Here is a 22,225-nt window from a genome sequence, read left to right as displayed (position 1 = left end):
CGGCGGCGGCGGCGGTGGCGACGACGACGGCGACGCCGCTGCCGGTGAGCGTCGGCTATCGATTTTTCCGCGCAGCCTCCGCGACCGGAACACGCCGGTGCACGTCTCTGCTCTAGCTAGTCCCGTCGACGGCTTCCCTGTCCTACGAGACTGTTCGGGTCGATTCCCTGTTTTGCTCCTTTTTTACCATAGACCCCTCGATTGAATCAACCAAAAAGATTCCTCCGCAACGTCTTCGCTCGAGACGAGATAATTATGATAATGAAGCCAGGAACCGAGAGGCGGAGACTGCGATTGATTTGATTGCGGTTACTCGGAGAGATGTTTCTGACCGTTTCCAGCCGGCAGCAAAAATTTCATATTTCCCCCGAGGAAGAAGAAGCCGAATTGATAACGTCAATTATTTCGATGTCACTTAAGCGACGTGATAAGCGACAAAGTATAATCGTATATAATGAAAATATACGATTTCGAATTAAGTCCCGGGTATGTAAATTTATACCACGATCGTTAGTAAATTTAATCACACTCCAATTCATCGGTTTTTTTTTTTATCCTGCAAGAATGTAGATCTTGATTTTTATCTCGTTTCTTTCCGTGTCTGATGATCTATGGCGGTACATGTTCTTCTTCCAGTTATTGATGATAGAAGATTCACCAGAGATATTTAACATCGCACTGATAAACACTAATGTTTATTGAATTATTTCTGTCACGGTTCTTTCTTTGCGACAGCCTATGCATGCCTTATCTCGAGGAAATAACTGAAATAATTGACATAATTGATAATAATGTGGTAAGCACAAAATTATTTCGCGCGATTACGCAAATTACGTCGCAAACAACGTCGCTCGTTAACTTCGAGTCGATTTGCACATATGTACTTAATAACATTATCGCTATGTAATCGTTCATAATAACACGATGACCGCACACTGCTCCGCTTAATTAAGTTAATTGTAATTAATGCTTATCTGACATAATTACATTATGCAAATAAATAATATTAATTTGTCTGACAGATTTCCATAAATAAGGCGATTAATCGCTGGTATGATAAATCGATCCCCCTTTATAACAAATAGATTTCTTAAAGTCATGACAAAACAATTTTCGTGTGTGTGTGTGTGTGTGTGTGTGTGTGTGTGTGTGTGTGTGTGTGTGTATGTGTAATGCATATAGCACAATAATTATAAAAAATATATATCTTTATCGAGGAAAATTCTTCCCTCTTATCGTACATACGAATTTAATAATGAGTTTATCGCGGAAACGAAGCTCTAGCATGACGCATTCGATGTCAATTAGTATTATTCTCAGCACGCGGAAAGTTTTAACAATATTATATCGAGAAAGGAAAAGGGAGATAGATAGATAGATAGAGTGACAATTTTGTTACACGAAGCGATACATCACACCGTAGCCGCGTCAAAAACTTCCCGATACTTTATTGTAATCGTACATTACATTTTTATCAAATTAAGACGCGCATAGAAAGCAGAAAAACTCGGCCGGGGCCTAAAAGGTTACTGGCAGATTGAATTCGCTCGCTGAAAAGCGACGCGCACGATCGATCATTTTCAATCCGGTCGTCCGAGATGGGAGGCCGAGATTAAATATCCATTGTGCGGCCGCTATGTGTCTGGATAACATCCAGCCGTGCCATTGGACAGTTTCGGGTAGTTTCGAACGATTCTAATTACAAACATAGTCGGCCGCAAGAGGAGGCAATAAAGCCCCCGAGGGTGGATGCAAAACTTCGCCGATTATCGAATCTGCTTACTCGACGTATCGGTCGAGGAAAAGTCGGACATCCGGATGCGCCATGTGTTCGTTTTAATTATGATATTCGCGGTAGTAGAAGCCAAGTGGCGCAGAAGATGCAGTAGTATTGCGAGGTCTAACGATACTATTAATCTTCCAATTAATTGTCTCCATTTTCCAGCAAAGTTTATCCCCGTTCGCTTAGTCATCTGTTTGTCTATTATTATTCGTTTCCATTTTCAGCGAGATTCAACGTGTTCGTTTAAATGACTTTTCTAAACTGAAAGATTGCTCTTAACTTTCAACATTTTATTATTATTATTATTAAAATAAATAATTTACTTTTCTATCGCGTATAGAGCTTGTGTAAATGTTATTCTCTCAGAATTATACAAATATTTTTGCCCGTCACCGTTCGTGTCACAACAAAATTTTCAATTAAATCAAAAACAAAGACAGGAGAAAAGACGAAGGAGAAATAAGGCAAGACCCCAATACAGACAAAGATAATAACAACAAAAAAAAATAACTGTAAAAGAATAATGCCGCAAATAAACGCGCTGTATTTTTTTTACTGCCAGCCGCGGCTGATCGTCAAGTAGATGAGTCTACTTAAAGCCAGTAGTGGCACTCGATCTGCGATCGGACAATAAGGGAAGTTAGCTTACGCTAGCGTTTTACCTGCGGACGTGATGTCTTCGAAATTGAGATGGAAAAAAATGCTAGCCGGATGCCCTTAAAGACTCGTATAAAACAGCAGATATAAAGTTAAGTTTATAAAATTACAAATATTTTATATCGAAAGTACATAATAATAGCGTATACGTCAGATAAACACGTTTGAAATTATAATCAATGTGTACGTAACATGTATACGTATGAAGGTTCTTTACAGTTTCTATCTAAACGTCCGAGAGTTAAGATAGTGTTTATCAGGATGGCAATATATTCTATCATTAAGTACACAAATATTCACTAACACGTACGTATAACCAAGCCGATGGAAACTGCAGAGAAGCTTTAGTAATTACCGTAATGTTTTCTTGCCAGAGTCTGTAATAAATAAAAAGTATCTATAACGCGAAAAGAAAGTTTCTTATGTTCGTACGACAATTTTTCATAATTATGGAAAGTACAATATACTTCCAAAGTTTTATCAGCCATTTCTGGAACACCCTGTACATATATACGTCGATCTCACGACGCACCAGATGACAATAAGAATGACAAAGGATCTCATTAACATCGTTGGGAAATATCACGCGCGCACGCGAAATTTGATCTCAATATGGACATATATATATATATATATATATATATATATATATATATATATATGTCATGGTCACATTCAGTTTCGATACGAAATGTAGGGCAGCACGGTAAATTGGCAAATTACAACTAAACACACAACATTAATCTCATCAAATTTTTACTTATTGATTCTTACATAATATATTTTCGGCACATGTGAATGATATAAATCATTCATGCCAATTTTGATAATGTTAAAATAATAAAAAATTTTTTTAATTTCAGATGACATAGTTTTTTAAAACGTTTAAAAGAAGATATATGTGAAAAGTTATGAAAAAAATAGAGAGAGAGAGAGAGAGAGAGAGAGAGAGGGAATGTCACCGATACTGACATATCACTTTATTTTTGGATTTTTACATTTTTTAAACAAAAGCTAAAGCTAAAACACTGAAAATATAAAAGCAAACTAAAAAATGCTTTCTATCAGATGATATAGCAGCTTTTAAATTTTGTTATTGATATTGTCAATAATATACTATTTAAATTGTGCAATTTAGTAAAAGGAAATCATAAGAAATTTATTTTCATATTTATATATAATGCATTTTAGTGATTTTATATTAAAATAAAGCAGGAAAATTTTAACAATTATATTTATTTTTTTTAATTTTGTTTAAACTGTATTGATAAAATGCAATGATTAATTTCAAAGAGATAAGATGGGCTTTACAAGACATATATCAGTATTGACAACTTTCCTCTATCACAATAAGACATAACAATATTGCATTAATCATATTAATTTTTGTATAGAAAGATTAAAAGAGAGCGAGAATGGATTAATTGATGAATTTATAATTATGTATAATTATTTTGAAAAAAATGTATGGCATGTTTTAATCTTCTCATTTTCAAATTTTAATTTATGTATTTATGTATTGATAAAGAATTAATGTCTAAGATATCTTCGACGTTGTAACAACGTAGAAGACGCGAATAATGATATTTTATCGAAAATCGTTCTTCGGAGGGTACGGAGGGTACGGAGACAGACGGAAACTCGTTTATTTATAAATATTCAACAGTAAGAGGCAGTGGACGATGTCACCCTCTGAACCGCCTTTTTAAGACGTGAATGATGGCAACATATATCTCCGATCGTACACAAGGGAGGATTCGAGCGGGCACGCTTCAAGTATCACACATGAAAGGTTCCTACTGAGTGAAATGATAAAAGAGACATTCTCCGCGGGAGGACACTCGGGAGGAATGGGGATAAATTCAGGAAGCTGTAAATCTCGTGAAAATTCCTCGAGAGGAGGTAACTCGACCGAGGAGGACCGTTACAAGATGGTCATCAACGAGAGCTACACAGAGAGCATCGCCGAAAAAAATGTGTACACACATGAAAAAGTGCGTTTCTTTTTCCGCGTATTGTAAGCAAGGGCTACAAAACGAGGCAATTTAGTGTTTCCGAATTCAGCAAGTCCGAAACAACTTATTGCTTTTTCTTTTCCACTTATTACATTCTTTTTCTTATGTGCCAAGTGTGCTAAAGTGTGATTTAATTAACAGGCTCTCTGTGACGTAGATCGAGTAAAGTAGAAACGGTTGCTAAAGTAAGATAAAAGATGAAATATAAATGGTACAGGGCGCAGAGTAAAGTATGTCAAAGTGTGCAGCAAAGTGTGCCAAAAAGTCGACTCGAAGGATAGACTGACTGATCCTTCCGCGATTTCTGTCGTCCTTCGATATATAATAACGCGTCAACTAATGCTTCTTTTTCAACGAAAGTAGATAGACCTAAGTTATGTATTGGCGCATTTATGCCCAAAAGCAAAACGTATACGTCCGATTCTAAAACGCCTCATTAAAAATTTATAATACAGAAAGATTCTACTTTAATCTACTTTCTATAATCTAATTTTCCTTCTTTATATACCTATAAGACTTTTAAAGAATCATCTCAAATTCTCATGATCGTACAATTAATTTTTGAATAATAGTCATTTTTCTAGAATTGTAACGAAGCGAACTATTTATTATATAAACGGATGGACGAGTCGCACGATGTCGCCAATTCGCAGCTTCCTTCCAATTCCTACAACGTATCCTCACTAATCGGGGCTCGGGCTCGTAATGTTCGCCTACATTTTCGCCAGCGGATTTTCGCGAGTGCATTCCGGCCGAGTTTACGGAGATTAACACCAACGAGAATTGCGCTTCGCGGCTGTCGCCGGCCACTCATCACGCGAGATCCGCCGTTCTGATCCACCTCGTTACCGCGATGGATCGTACAAAAGTGCACGGGTCTTTCATCCTTTGCCGTTGTGTGTATAAAAATGTATTCGGATAATATTTAAGAGCATTAATCTGTCAACGTTACGCATTTTATCGCACCAATTTACGACACTAAACCGATGATTAAAGTGCATCTTTTTCTAATTTGATCTCGCTCCAATTTCCACTTTCTGTAATCTAATTTCGTGTCCTCGATAAGATTTCACAGAAATTGCCCCAAATTTTTTTTTTTTTTTTTTTTTTTTATTAGAAACATATAATCTATTTGAGTGACTCTCCGCAAAATTCGATTTAAGTTAAGCCAAGCTAATTCGTTCCGCAATGCAAAGGCAGCTAGGTCATATTATCGATATCAAAGGATCAATTTTGTCAGTTTGACTAATTGGAAGGTTTTCCTTCCAATTATATACGGAATTATATACGCGGCTCGACGTGCTTTAATACGGGCCGTGGTTAATTTCCACGAAAACTTCGCACGACTTTTCGACAGGCTCTTCCCCGGACGTCGGACGCGAAGAAGCCGAAGTTCCCCACGAGAATGAAAATGAAGAGTAATTAACTCTCGGAGATAGAAGCGAGTTTCGGATCGCACGAAATATTTCCGGATCCTTAATTACACAATGTTACGTTGTTATTATGAATGATAAACAAGATACAGTCGTTCGCCTCGCGACGAGGCGGGATGAAAGATACATTCGGAAAGTCTCGCGCAGCTCCGAAAATTATTAATCCCCTCCCCTTCGATTCGCGCATTCTCGATGGTCCTCGCCGGCGCCATTATCGAGGTGCCTCACGTCTTCGGACGTCGAATTTACTGTCTCTCTCGCCCAGGACGGAAGCCCGGGGTGGTTTCATCAATTTTTGATCGATTGCTTTTCGCCTCGACTTGCGCCACGTCGAAGATGGATAAGAGCGACATCGAGAAGCGATCCCGCCGCCTTCACTCGCACTAAATTTTCCGCGTGAACGCGTCTGCTCTTCTTTTTCTTTCTCGCGCCCTTTTGTTCCACATGCTTCTTAACGGCGGCTGCTCAGGATATCGTGGAAACTTTTCGTATCGGTAATTTTATAAGCGATATAAAGACGATCCTCCCTCAGACAGAAAAATATACCATTGCATACTTTTATTCCGTCAAAAAGAAGAAAAATAATAAAAATATATATATATATATATATATAATAATATATAATAATACATTATAATAATATTATAATTATATTACTATTGTTGTTATTATTGTTGTTGTTATCGTTATTGTTATTGTAATACAATTATATTATTTCTCTAATGTATTGTTATATCTAGCCGTCGTGTTTCGTGCAATCTTTAATAATAAATAAAAATATATTATTCAAGAAATTACATCTTACAGATTCGGGAGATTAAGGGATGATTTCTTGAATTATATTACATACGTCGAGTGCATAATGCACACCTGTCGATAATATTCCTGAGGATTAAAGTACCTACCACGAAACTTCAATGGACATGGTAAAAGGATAAATCCACTCGACAAAAGAGCTTCAGCATTTTTCTAGCATTACTTTTTAACTCCTTCGTCGATAAGATATATTGTGGAAAAAAGGAAACTAGATCACGCGCTAGTACACTCGTCTCCCGTGGCCCATACGTTTTATCTGCACGCGAAACGGATGGTCTTTCCAGCCGTGATCGATCTCATTCGTACCACTGATCCAGCTCTCCGCATCAATGATGCATCAAACCACGCGGGCTTTTCCACAGATAACCAACTGTTACGAGCGTTTAAAAATACCGAATTAATTATTCTTCCACCTCGGCCGCACGCATTTTTATCACAATTCGCAAGTTTATAAATTCATATCGCACTTTATCGGTCATTTTTTAACATTTTTAATAACTTGTGCATTGTTTCGAAAATATTTAAGTGTTTGACGCATCGATGCCGTTTGCATATACTTGTATGTTATCAAGGCTCAAATTGCTTCGATACAATCAATAATTTAATTAAATGTAAGCTGAAGCGATAACGTAAAGTAGAATCGCGCATAATTCAACGTTGCAATTAAGGGAAATAGAGTAGGAGACAATTTATAAGTTTCATTGGTATTAACTAGATAGAAAAAGCTTGGATGATTGCAATCGATAGTGTTTTATGGCCATTAATATCTCACCGGTCTTACGGGGGTGAGGAAGAAGAAGGGGGCAAAGGGGTACCGATTATGGCAGCAAGAAAGGGAAGCCCCTGATAGATCCGTAACAGGGAGATTTCGACACGAATACTGCTGCATTCTTAATTATCGGAGGATCAACTTTCCGAATAAGATTACGATGGATTAATTTTCGAGATGAATAAGTTGTCAATTATGAAAAATATCCCGCGTCGTGGAAAATTTTAATGAGAATCCTCGATCCTTGCCATAAGTAGCAAGAAACGTGACTTTAAACCTGAAAAAAACACATTAAATATAAGATACTTTTTCTATCTTGTAGTTTTTTTTAATTATATATTTTCTTCTTGATATTATTTATATTTATATTATAACAATATTAATATTTAATATATTCAATATTAATAATAATATTTATAATATACAAATATTTATATTTATACAAATCGAATTATGAATATTACTTACCAAATTTAATTGCATCGATGAGTATATGTTGCATTTTACGATATTTTTATTTTACATAATCTATAATTCTCGAGCAATCATAACAAACATAATAATCGAACGATTATTTATATAAGTATCGCACAAGCGAGAGAAATAAATTTTTTCTTTTTTAAAAAAAAGAAAATAATTTTATCTTTTTCTTACATTAATTTACAAAAAAAATTGTTATTGCTTATAACTATATTTTTATATTATAGGCAATCATATTCAACATAATTAAAGAAGTATTAAATTTTTAACTGAATACACAACATATATTATCTAAAGTATGTTAATTTTTTTATAGAATCGTTTCTTGTTTGCAAAACTTCAATTTAATAATAATTTTGTATGTATATGTGTGTGTGTGTGTGTGTGTGTGTGTGTGTGTGTGTGTGTGTGTGTGTGTGTGTGTGTGTGTGTAAATTTGCATATATTAATATTATTATTCAGAATTTCTTTAAAGAAGTTTTTAATTTTTTAATCTTACAAATTTATGATAAATCTTATAATATTTACAGTATTTAAACTTACAAATAATATAAAAATATATATATGATAGAAAATGTATATACGTGTGTATGCGCATATGTGCATATAAAAGAACGTAAGAAAAGAAGATAATTTTATGTGTTGTAAGAGAAGGAGGAATGAGGTGATAAAATGCGATTATGAGAGCTAGAGTAGGATAAGAGGGACCGTTGGAGGGTATAAAAGGGAATATTGTAGGGAGAATCTGTTTGAGACAATATGACTTAGATGTTATCGATGTTTGCAGAACTGAGCTTTATACTAAAAGAGCTAAAGGAATAAGGAAGGGTGGATTTGAGAGAAATTGGTTCAAAAGAGGTTCAGTGGGAATTTCATCAATTATGTACGAAGGGGAAGAAGAAGAAGAATTATTTTGAAAGAAAGATGTTTCATCATTAGGATTGAAAAACGATCTCACGCGTGGATTAAAGAACGGTTCGGCAATCAAGCAAGGAAAAAAGAAAACAAACAGACTAAGTGTCGATTATTATGTTTAAGGTAGAAGATGGATAAGTTGAACATTAGGATTTACAGAGGAAGATAGTAAAATAGACAGAAGGCAGAGACAATGATTTAGTTGAATCTTTGAAATGATGACCCTACCCGGTTATACAAATGACAATTTTTCAATTAACTTAACTTAATGATATCGATATTTCAAAAAAAAAAAATAAAAAGATTTAACAAAGTATAAATGTATATAATGTAAAGGGAGATTAATAGGGAAATTATATAGGAGCTAAAGAGGGGAGTAACCTTGGTTTTCTTCGGGAAGATCGGGAAAAAGGGGTTCGCCATCTTGAAATAAAAGATCGGAGGACAGAGCTTGGAAATTAATAACAGATTCATCGGATAGACGTATGAGGGAATAATTTGACTCTATTGCATGGATTAATCGTTCAAGCAGGTCAGTAGGTAAATCGGGAAAAAAATTGAGAAAATAGATCGGAGGGGGATCCAGGAGCGGAGATGATCGAGGTTAATCGCGATGATTCGGCTGGCAGGTCAGAAAACAATTGTGAAGGTGGGTTAAGGGGGAATTCAGAAACGGGAATGGCCGCGTTTGATTGAAGAGAGAAAGAGAGGAAGGAAAAGTAGATTTAAGTAAGATGGAGCAAAGGAATAAAATAAAAAAAAATCTGAAAATTTATAATCGAGATTAATATTAGTGGGGGAACTTACTGTTTGTTGACTGGATGTTGTGAAGATGTAAGAAAGAATCTCGTTTCCTTTCCAGAAGGTTTTATTGCACTGAGTCTAAGTTTAAAATTGAAAGGGTTGACTGGGATGTGTGAATAGATAAATGGATAATGTAACACTGATGAAAGATTAATTAATAGTGCTGACGCGGCTCGGAAAGAGCTCTATTTATACAGAATGACCAGGATCTGAATCTTTGTTGAGGAATGGCGGTGGCAGGAAGTGAGATAGGGCAGAAGGATTATTTATATTAGATATCGTTTCTCGCTTGTCGTATGCCTATGTGGAGTATTCGGACTTATAACAGGTCCAACTTGAGGATTAATAATAATAATAATTTTTTGCGTATTCTTTTAAAATAAAATAAAAATTTACTTAAATAGTCGGAGCGGTTACAAATCTTTCTCTTGTTTCTCGAAATATGATATTATCAATTATTATCAATGGAAGAAAGATAAATAAATATTATCACATAATAGAAAAATTATATCAAACATGCTTTTTAGAAAAGAAAAGAATCGTGGAGTCCACGGACGTAACAATACAATTCTTTATTTAAAAAAATGACTTTTCATAAAAAAATGTTTTCTTTTTCTTTTCATAAAAATTCTTTTTGATGTCGAAAATTTCATTTTATATGTGTGAATTCTGCAATATCCTGTATATATATATATATATATATATATATATATATATATATATATCTGTTTTTTTATGCCATCAATTAAGAAAAAGAATTTAGCAAAGATTAAAACCGATTTATTTGAAAAAAATTTTCGTAAAAATTAAAAAATCGAATTAATTTTTTTCTAAACAAAAATAAATCAAAATTTGTAAGCAAAAGATATTTTTACAAATTGTAATGTTAATTTCTCCACATTACTGATACGGAAATTCACTCATTACACGTGTAATTTACAGATTTACAAATGTTATGTAAATTTATTGCCATATTGATTGTCACTGGCAAACATCATGTATAATCACGTTCTATCACATTCTTTAATTCGCATAACTAAATAATAAGCAAGTTTTGTGAAATATTATATTATTAATATTATTGATATATTATTGATATATTATATATTATGATTATATTATTATTTTAGCGTGCAATTAATACTATAATACTGTAAAATTACGATTCTAAAATAAATAGTAACAATGTAACCGTTACAAGTCGAGTGGAAATTCACTTGGCGCATTAATTAGGTTTATTTAAACAGATGTAACAAAAATATCGAAACAGTCAAATGCAAATGTGAAGATCAATATTTTTATTGTACACTATGTAAAACAAATGAGATAATTAACAGATTTCAAATACAGAAGATCTGATGACGCATTTATCAAATAATTAAAAAATTTAAAACATTATTTTTAGTTGCATTTTTCAATTGGGTAAATAAAATACATGTGCGATATTCGGTATTTATTTATTATAAATTTATTAAGTATATTATACATACCAATTACTTAACCAATTTTATCATCATAATAAATGATTCTATTGTGTTTCTGATCTTTTTAGATCTCATGAATTACAATCTCATGAATAAATAAAGTCTGTATGTCAGAGTTGTCATTTAACATTGTTATCATTATAGTCAGTGCTTGTCAGTGTATAAGTAAAAAAGTATGTAAAACTTTACATAATATATGTATATGATATCAATCAAAATATTATAATTATATTTTTGTCTAATTTTAATCACAATCATCTTTTTTAATATTTTATTTGAATTTCTAAAAATAAACTAACATTCATGTGCGTGATCCTTGTTACATTCATATGCATAATTCTTGGCTAAATTCTTATTTTTTATCTTATTCCTATTACATATTACTATTAATAAGCAAAAAGTTTTTTTGTAAAAACAGTTTTATTGATAATTAACATTATCACTCTTCCTGAAGGTCATATAATTACGTTATAGATTACATAGACATCTACATATCTTTATTTATTATAATTTATTATAATTTATAAGCATGCGCAATGATAGATTGCCAAAAATATCGTGTTAAAAGGAAGCCTAAACTTTTCACTCATTTACAGTAACTTTATAGTAGCACTACGGTACACGAAAAAGTCTTTTCTTTATAAAACACCCGCTTCAACATTTTCCTCATCACAGTGAGTTTGAAAGGTTTGCATGAATTGCAAAACAACGTATCAGTATATACGCAGTAACCTTTGTGGATATACTCCAAAATTAACGAATATCTGATCCATTGTCTTACAAGACAAGAGAGAGAGACAGAGAGAGAGAGAGAGAGAGAGAGAGAGAGAGAGAGAGAGAGAGAGAGAGAGAGAAAGAGCATGCTTGATCAAGCATGGCGCTCTATTTCCTGTTTACAAACGGAATTCAATTCAAATATTGGACTTAAACTATATAACGTGCGTTAACAGAATTTAATTCGCTCGTAGTTACACGGTTGAGAAGTCTCATGTGTTCGTAAAATAACTATCACCGCGTTTAGTGAGACATGGAAAAAGAGAAGAAAGTGCATTGTTGCAGGAAAAACAAAAAAGAAGCGACATATGTACAAAAGTGTGTCTTTAATCTAGTGTTTTCAATCTTTGGCTTACCCTTCATTTGCCCTGAATTTTTTGCACGTTTTCACTTTTTCGTCTCTTTTTCTTCAACATGAAAAGAAAAAGACGAAAAATAAATTGTACAAAAAATTCAACTAGAAAAATAGATCTTTTAACTAGGTGGATAAAATGACTTCGTTATTTTCTGTACATACCGCGAATCGTCCTCGTTGGTTCTCTCGCTGACACATTCAACAGGTGATCTCTATTCATTTAATTAATTATTTAATTAATTTATTTATTTATTAAGAACAGGACAATAGATGAAATTATTTGATAGGTAGGATCTTAAACGCCCAGTAATTTTCTTTTTGAATTTATATATATATATATATATATATAAATTCAAGACAATTTCTCATATCGCAAACCATGTACTATTATTTTTAACGGACTTGTAACATAGCAGCTCAAAGCATACCTAAATTTGTCCTTTTAATAAATTAATCAAATTTGAAATCGATCACCCCTTTTCACTCCACGAGAAATTTTTATTACGAAAAATATTATTTTAGCCAATCTGGAATCTTCTGACTATCCGTATTGGGTATCTATTAATTAGGCTATTGAAGTCTATGATAATATTTATTACAATAACTAGATAAGTATTGAACAAAGACTTCATTTTTCAGCCGACATAAAGAATAAATAATATAATAAATCGATATAAGTTTCCAAGAATAGGATAATAGACGACATTACTTGATAAACAAAATTGTAAGCGTCTAATAATTTATTATTAAAATTAATATATTATTTATTTTTCTTATAACACAAATTTTCTAGAAATTACTTTCTTTTGATTGTTCTTTTTCTCTATTCAAGATTACAATAATTATTAGTTTTATTATATTCTGGTCACACACTACAAACAAAATTTAATAAATAAAAATTAATAAAATAGAATTAATAAAAAATAGAAAATAATAAATAAATCATTAATAAAATACAATTTCAAAGAGATTACGATAACAATAAAAAAATAGATAAATTGTGGAGTAAAATAGTGTAATAGTGATAATAATGATAAACGTTTTAGAATAATTATGTGAAAAATCAACTTGATAATAAATTTGTAATTATGTTTTCCAAACACAAATATAACTATTACTATAATTATTTTATTTTAGTCTTTAATAGTCTCAATCTAGTCTAAAAAGATTTCTTATAATCTTGGTATTATAATTTTTATACAACAATAAAGATAAAGTATAGTTTCCTTTAAAATTTTCTTATCAGTACTTATCACTTATCTTGCAATTAGTGTACAGTTAGTTATCTTGCAAGTGTACAATTATTAGTACAGTTTGATAAAAATTTTTTAGGAGTCAGATCACAGTTTTATTGAGTATAAAAGTCGACACAACGACATAATAGTAGAATTAAAAGCACATGTGCTAACCACGAGTCAAGCAAATAAAATCATTTTTTTGTCGAAAGTGAAATCGCTCGCGATTCTTTAACGATAATTTTGATTGCGTTCAATCAAACTTTTTCATTATAATTTCTAATCAATATTAATCGTAGATATGATCCCAAAATTTATACTTTTACTCCACTATACTCCACTATACTCCACAATTATTAAAATATATTTGTGATCATTACACAATTGACAACATAATTTTATAAAAAAAAAAATTTGATCTAAAATAATCAGATAGAAGTGTTTCATGTTAATAATTTAATTTTTTCATAAACTAATTTTCAGTCACATGCAAGAATATGCCAGAGATTGTGATAGAAACATATAATTTTTTATACTTCTCATAAATATGATCAAAAAATGCAGATATGAAAAAATCGATTATAAAATTTCGATTATAAAATCGATTATAAAATCGATTATAAAATCGATTAAAAAATTCACTCCATAATTTCACAGATATCATTTTCAAATCTGACAAATCTTGCGCTTTTAAAATTTTTGCTCGTTGCTGTACAAATCAAGTTGTGAACAGTTTCTCAATGATTTCTTTTTAAGCGTGAAGAAATTTACATAAAGTTACAACCAGGCGCTCTCAGTGTCAGTTCTTCGCAATGTGGCGTATGATCATCTTCATTGCTGTGACAATTACAAGTAAGCAGTATATTTAGATTTGAAAAAATCGCGCAAACAATAATTGATATTAAAGAAAAGATCAGGTTGGAATTTATGGTCATTCAATTTGAAGCTTTAACAAATAATAGAAATAATAGAAATATTGCAATATATTATTATTTAATTAATTATTATTTAATAATAAAATACAAACAATTTACATATTACATATTGCATGATTTACATATTTTTTATTTTATATGTATTTTAATGTGCTTTATTATTAAATATTAATTAGATATATAATATGATAATATATAATGGTAATATTAATTTTGATCATGTTTTTTTCCTCTGTGCATCCTTTCCAATATTTTATATTTCTAACATTAATATAATAAGATATAAATAAACGTCATGATTCAAAACATTTAAAATAATTTACAAAAGTTTTCCAATTATTTTACATATTCTTTCTTGAATTTTACAATTTTATGCGTCAGAAAAAAGTTTAATTAAAATTATTAAATATGTTGTATTTTCCATTTTTTAAATAAAATTGAATATTTTTTCAAAGTATTTCTAATAAAGAGAAATATAATTCTTAATGAGATATACTAAAAAATGCGTGGAAAACCCTTCTTTGAGATTTTTTTTTAATAATTATAAATCTTAAAAAAAATAATAGTTAGTATATCGATTGGATAAACTAAAGATAGTTTAAGAATTTTCTACGTGAAAATATTAATATAAGTATATTGATGTCGCGTATTGATGTCGTGTATTGATAGAATTGTAAATTCTTATGTTCAAAAAATATGATCCATCGTATACTCGAGTTATAATTATCGGAAATGAAAAATTTTTAAAAATTTCGAAATTATATGAGTGTAACTTTAGTTAAACGTACAGATTTTTTTTAAATAATTATTTTTTAAATTGTGGTGCACATTGAAAAAAACTTTAAAATTTCATTACATTTTGACATCTTTAAATATCTTGTTCTAAGAATCTCACCTAAGAATTACAAAAAGATCTGTACATTTAACTAAAACTATTCATTTTTTTAAATTATTCTTGAAATTTCAAGTCAATTAGACGAAAATTAGCTTAATCTAAATTTTACAGACGCTGCCAATTGAAAATAAGTGATTTCGGAGAAAACACGTTTAGTTTCAATATCGATTATTTATCAGCATTTATCTAGCTTATCATAATTAATTATTGGCGAAACACAATAGATTAGGCATAGTAGAGGGAATTTCTAAACATATGGAACTGGAAGGCTTAAATTAAAGTAAAAGTTATTTTAGGATAACCGATTAGAAACGTACGCTTTCACCTTGCTAGCTTGTATAACTCGAGAAATATTTTGAATTTCATTAAAATCTTTTAGGAGCATCCTCTGAGATATCGATTTTTCGAAAAAAAAATCAGTTTTTTGAAAATGTTACTGTAGCGTATTAATATTAAGTTAATATAAACAATTAGATAAGATAAAAATTATAGTTTTAAAAACTGTTTTTAATATAAACAAATTTAACACTTTATTCACGGATAAATTAAAAATCTCTAAAACTGTCGATAAAATATTTTTAAAATCATAATTTATATTATAGTGTTATTTTATAAAATGTAGATTAAACTTTGTTTATGTAGCACTATCAATATTAGGCAATAAGATCATACTTATCAGAATCAACTATCCGAATTTATGTAAGATATTAATATTTGAAATAAAAAAAATATGTTACTATATGTAAAAGTACAAAAAATTTATAAAAAATAAAAATATTTATTTATTTGCTCTCTGATTTGACATATGTATATAAAATACTTATATTTAAATTGAAGATTTTTTTAAATAGTTTTTTATTAACTTTTTCTATTATTTTCTCATATCTATTAATTATATTTCAATGCATATATATATATATTTGTTAATACAGTAATTTATTCTTATAACAACACATTATAATGTTTTATTAGAAAGATAATTATTCACGTCATGATTATTATCAAATACAACTTTTGCATATTTTATTTATGGTTCTTTATAAATTCTTCTTAAATTTTTCTTATAAAAAAATCCTTTTAAAAATCCTTTAAAAAAGAATTTATTTTTTATTAATTTTTTATTTTTTATTAATTTTTTATTATTTATTATTAGTTTTTATGCTAATAAGTTTTAATTAAAAATATAAAATGCAAAGTGAGTAGAAAAATTTTTTTTATATATCTAAAAATTTTTAAATGCATATATTGATGTGTCGAAACAAAATAATAAATTTACGTCTAATTCTCGTAAAAATCTAGCTCATTAAAAAGAACTGCAAAATGGACTGCAAAGAAATATGTATTTAATTTATGCGTATGCAACGTAATGGTAATGGCGAAATGATTAATCAAGTATGATACTTTTTGATGGACATTTTTTTGTTAGTTGCACCAACGACTGGTTGCATCAGACGCCGATCGCAATTGAATGGAGATGATGATGGACATTATTGCGTCTGCAATGCGGTGTATTGCGATAGAGCACCGAACGTAGTCAAGTCAAACAATCCGGCCAAATATGTTTTAATAACATCGAGCAAAAGTGGCTTACGATTCCGTAAATTGAGCGGCGAATATAGCAATACTAAAGAGACCGTAAATGACCGTAAGTATAAAAGTCCCTTTTTTAATTCAGAATCATAAAAGAAATATGGTATACGCAAATAGGTTCCAGATAGTCTAGTCTCAGACAAGCATTGTCAAAATTTTACGATGTAATTGATATATTTCGTAAAACTAATAAAACTTCTAAAAAACCAGCTTTATCGAGAAAGATTATTATAAACCAAACGGATGTATACCAAGAAATTTATGGATTTGGTGGGTCTGTGACCGATGCAGCAGCCATAAATATTCAAAATCTTACGCATGAAACGTCTGAATATTTATTAAGGTACAATGAATCACAGATGGTTGAATTTCAAAAAAGTTTCACTTCAGCGACTGACTGAAATGATTGAAATATCTAAGAAACTCGTAACAATTTCGGTAGAAAGTTAATTTCGCATTCTGTTTACAAATTTTAGAAGCTACTTTGGTCCGGAAAGTATCGATTACAGTTTTATTAGAACGCCGATGGGTGGCTCGGATTTTTCAACAAGACCTTACACCTACGCAGATGCAGTAGCAAACGACACTTCACTTCATTACTTTAACTTGCAAACGGAGGATTACCTTCACAAGGTTAGGTTTAATCACTTACCAATGAATATTCTGACGGTTTACTTATTTAACAAAACAAGCTGAATGTACACAAAAAAATATGTACGTGTTTAAGAATTAATTAGCGGAAATGAATTAACGTAACTAGCGGTTGCACAATGGAAGATGTATACATTAAATGTTTTGTCAATAGATACCGACAATAAAACGAGCTATGGAGTTGAGAAAGGAGAAAATTAAATTGTTAACTGCGCCATGGTCGGCCCCTCTTTGGATGAAAACTAATCCCTCTTGGACGCATAATTCTAAATTACGTCCGGAATATCGACAGCTGTGGGCAAATTATTTTGTGAAGTAAGACATCATTACAATATTTTTCAACATTATTGCAATACATTATTATTTTTTTTTTACTCTTTCTCAATAGCTGATCAAATTTTTGATCAATGCCACACTGCATAATTTTTAAACTGGTAAAACAAATCCATAATCGAACTTAAAAAAAAATTCACCGAGATGTTCAAAATATACATATATTATATTCATACAAATAATCATTTTATTTTCATAGATTCTTTGAAGCTTATCGTCAGAACGGTTTAGAATTTTGGGGTACAACGCTCCAGAATGAACCAGAAAGTTATAAATATATTCCGTTAAGTGTTAATCTCAACGCGATGGCATGGACAGCCGAGGAAGAGCGTGATTGGGTTATCAAGTATTTAGCTCCAACTTTGGAAAAAAATGGTTTCGAGCACATCAAGATATTCTCATTAGATGATAACAGATTATCGCTTCCGCATTGGCCAAAAACAGTATTCCAAGATGAGAGAGCAAGAGATATTATTTCTGGAGTTGCGATACATTATTATTATGATGATACAATCAACGCAAGTGTATTGAATGAAGTGAAGCAACTTTTTCCAGAGAAATCATTAATATACACGGAAGCTTGCACTGGAGTGCAAGTTGATGCGGGTTGGTGAAGAATTGTACAGTTATTCAATAATTGTATTATTATTTTTATTATATTAAATTTTTTTCATATCCTTCGTAATTGCGGGTAACTAGTAGTTTAAACAAAAATGATAAACGAAACATTTTTGGTTCTAATATCTAATCTAAAATAAATAAATAAGTTTTATTTGATTAAATTAATAGATAACTGTAATTAGAATTCAATACCAATATTCGATATGTCTAAAGCACGATTGTACGTGCAATAAATTGACAATATTGTATTGATATCGAATTATATAATTATATAATTCGTATTAATTAAAATTTTATTCTACACATTTTCTTACACATTTTTTTGCAGTATATTATAAATGTGTGTTTTTCTTGGCAAATCTACTAAAGCCCTCACTCAGTATTATTTGTAATATCAGGATCAAAAAAAAAGTTCTACATGCGGATTTATATTAATCGAATAAAGGTCAAAATATAATAATTTTTACGAGATAAATATAATAATAATATTGTGAATCATAGTGTACTCTACATGTATCTTTTTTAATATATAATAAATAATTATATACAGACAAAAGAGTAATTCTGGGCTCATGGAAACGCGGTGAGGTGTACGCGTCGAATATTATCGAGAATTTGTCGCACTGGGTATCCACTTGGATAGATTGGAATATAGCTTTAAACATAACTGGTGGTCCTGCCTGGAATGATAATCGTGTTGATTCCCCGATAATAATCAACCATACTGCCAACGAATTCTACAAGCAACCAATGTACTACGCTCTTGGACACTTTTCAAAGTTCGTGCACCAGTTCTTTTGTACTTCAATCGAAATACGAATATTGAGCATTAATAACACATATTGAAATAACGCAAAGTTTAAATTTAATTTAGTTTAATAATTCCTAGAAGAATTACATTTAATTTCTGTCTAGAGCGAAATTTTTAGAAATATCGATATTTTTATCAACTAAATGTTTTCCTTGAATAGGTACGTTCCACCTAAAAGCGTAAGGATTGGTACAATATCGGAAAATACCGAGGGAATTCAAAATATTGCATTTTCTACCCCTGATGGTGCCACCGTGTTGGTGATATTAAATTTGTGAGTCTCCTTGCATAATATTTTAATAATAAGTATATACATTCGCAAATTAATATATTGCGCAATCTCTCAGAAAAGTCTTGTATATTTACTGAACTTTTGTTTCTTTCAGGAATGAAGATGAAAAAGAAATTTTGATCGATGACCCGAAGAAAGGAACAACAACGATCAATGTTCTCGGAAAGTCTATAAACACTATGAAATATTGGTAGATATGTGGGATTATAAATTAGCTATATAAGTTGAGATATATATCGATACATACACAGAAAAGAAGTTAGTTTTAAGTCAAGACTATATATTCTCTTACGTAAGCGAGCAATTGTAATCTTCTTAGAAAAATTTTATTCCTGATTTCATTGAATTTACATTAATACAAGTATAAATGTATACAAACAAAAATATTATAATTTTCATAGAAGATTTTTAGTCTTAAGTTGAGCAAAAGTAAAAAATTTGCATCATAACGAATTCAACTTACGACTACAAATTTTAAAAAGATTATAATAATATTCTTACTTATATTTAATATTCTTACTTATGAGAATATTTGTCTTAAGACAAATATTTTTTATTTGATCGAGACTAATCTTCTTTTATGTATCGCGACACCGTAAAATGCGAATATGTACTATTTTAACTTCTTAAATTTTGGCAACGATTAGAATATATTTCATTGAAGTATGTATACAATTTTATCTAAATATGTATACAGTATTAAATATGTATACAAGTTTATCTGCTTTATCTTAATCTGCTTCAAGTCGAGGATACTAGGAAGAATCATTAAGTCATAAATTCTTGAACACTTTCTTGGCTTTCCTTGCGGTACAATCCCGCTGATAGTATAAATATGTAATGATACAAATTGTCCTCTCTTTAAGTAGGATTTCTATTTGAATTGTAACTCCCTCGGCTGCGTCCTATTTGCATCCGGTTACGTTGTTAGTTCGTCGGTTCGCAATTACTCTAAACTTCTAAACTTCCATAACTCGGGTCACTCTCCATTAAAACTCTTACTGAGAATTCTTACCTTCCGGGCAAGAATTCGTCGGATTTGATGAGCGCCGCGGAAACCGGCTTGCTCAAACGGCTTTCTCAATCTTGCTGAATGTTTAAAATATCTTTCCGTGTTTAATCCGCTGACTACGATTTTAATATATAATAAAGAACTGCTTTAAATTTTATGGTACAGGATTCGTCGAAAATCCTAATTATTATCGTCATTATTCTCGTTATCCTAATTATTAAAGTTATTCAAATTATTCTTAAATTTCTTAATCAATCATTACAATGTAAATTAAACTATTATATCACTATGTATATAAGTATTATATTATAATTGTAAACAGCAAAAATAAAAAAAAAAAAAAACTAACGCAACGTAAAGAATAAGCGATCTTAATATACTTAAATGAAACTTGATATTTGATTGTAATCATAAGCAATAATGAAAGAGACACAATTGGACGTATAATAAATCTTTGGTACATGTAAAAATAACAATAGGTATAAAAAAAGAATTATATTTAATGTACTTTATACAAAGGTAGACCGAAACTTTTGATTCGTTTGCACTTACCACTGTTTATCTATTCATTTATTTTATTTATTTTTTTATTTTTTTTTTTTTTTTTTTTTTATACAATTACATCACAAACATTTATTGCATGTACAATCATGTCCATATATTCTCTCTTTCTTTCTTCTTACTCTTTCCAAATAATTTATTTTGTATAATTGTCACACGCTGAGATTCCCGTTGACAGCACCCCCTCCTCCCCCATCTCCCCATCTTCGTTCCATTCGATAATTCCACGATTTCAAAGCCGCCGACCCGATAACAGTGGCTGGAGAGAAACTATCTTTCTATCGTCGATGCGTCAGCGAATCTCGCGAAAACGAACGATCGCACGCGTGGGACGTGCGCGAGGATGAAATCCTCCAAATTTCGGGTTGGAATCCTCCAATTTTCGCGGTGGAATAAAGGATCGCTGGACGGCGAGGCTGCTTATCGGGTGGGACGCGAAGGACACTCACGTCGCTTCCGCGTGCGCACATTATGTGGGTTACTGGTCCAAGGTCTGACCTGAACTATGCCCCCCCCCCCCTCCCCGGGTTATCGCGCGAGCTCGTGTGCAAGTAACACGCTGCGGGTTCTTCCTCTGACCCTCTGATATATACTACTCCACTACTACTTCGCTCGCATTTGCGGGTCGGATTCTGGAAACGGCGTTTTCGCCGTTTCCAAAACCTCTCGAAAGTTGGTTCCAAAACTGCCAACTGACACCTCGCGCGTCATCATTTCAAGACATCGTCTATAAAACAAAACCAAATAGAGACTTCAACAAATAACTCGTCTTGAAGTTCCCAAATTAGGAAATGTATTTCCCCTCCCGTCCTCCCGTTCCTGATCTAAAAACATTTTCATAAGAATTCCACAAGATTTCACTTTTATATCACCAACTTTCTGAACTCTTTCTCAGATACGAAAAAAAGAAAATTTGTTATATACTTTATAAGAATTCGCAATAAAATCAAAATAATTTTTAACTAGCATAGCTAACAGACATCCAAGAACCTAAGAATGTCTCT

The 22,225-nt window shown here is 31.2% G+C and overlaps 2 protein-coding genes across 3 annotated transcripts in view; one reads left to right on the top strand and one right to left on the bottom strand.

Annotated features, from left to right (window-relative positions):
• LOC105425403 (lysosomal acid glucosylceramidase-like) overlaps window positions 1-21,182 on the top strand; it is a 45,962-nt gene extending 24,780 nt beyond the window's left edge. Inside the window, exons 1-10 of one of the 2 annotated variants that reach the window (XM_011636144.3) lie at window positions 13,661-13,815; window positions 14,277-14,372; window positions 16,777-16,995; window positions 17,151-17,283; window positions 17,417-17,573; window positions 17,746-17,906; window positions 18,124-18,530; window positions 19,096-19,324; window positions 19,517-19,630; window positions 19,743-21,182. In XM_011636144.3, the coding sequence (XP_011634446.2) occupies window positions 14,333-14,372; window positions 16,777-16,995; window positions 17,151-17,283; window positions 17,417-17,573; window positions 17,746-17,906; window positions 18,124-18,530; window positions 19,096-19,324; window positions 19,517-19,630; window positions 19,743-19,842 (1,560 nt within the window). In that variant the 5' untranslated portion in view covers window positions 13,661-13,815; window positions 14,277-14,332 and the 3' untranslated portion in view covers window positions 19,843-21,182. Of the gene's footprint in view, window positions 1-13,660; window positions 13,816-14,276; window positions 14,373-16,776; window positions 16,996-17,150; window positions 17,284-17,416; window positions 17,574-17,745; window positions 17,907-18,123; window positions 18,531-19,095; window positions 19,325-19,516; window positions 19,631-19,742 lie in introns of those variants that run through there. The other variant, XM_089073650.1, reaches the window with a different exon arrangement.
• RhoGEF3 (Rho guanine nucleotide exchange factor 3) overlaps window positions 1-22,225 on the bottom strand; it is a 161,770-nt gene that overhangs the window by 116,318 nt on the left and 23,227 nt on the right. The window lies entirely within an intron of this gene.

Source organism: Pogonomyrmex barbatus, unplaced genomic scaffold (genome assembly GCF_055798465.1).
Source record: "Pogonomyrmex barbatus isolate J1 unplaced genomic scaffold, ASM5579846v1 scaffold15, whole genome shotgun sequence".
Taxonomy (NCBI): domain Eukaryota; kingdom Metazoa; phylum Arthropoda; class Insecta; order Hymenoptera; family Formicidae; genus Pogonomyrmex; species Pogonomyrmex barbatus.
This window is presented reverse-complemented; position numbering and strand designations above follow the sequence as displayed.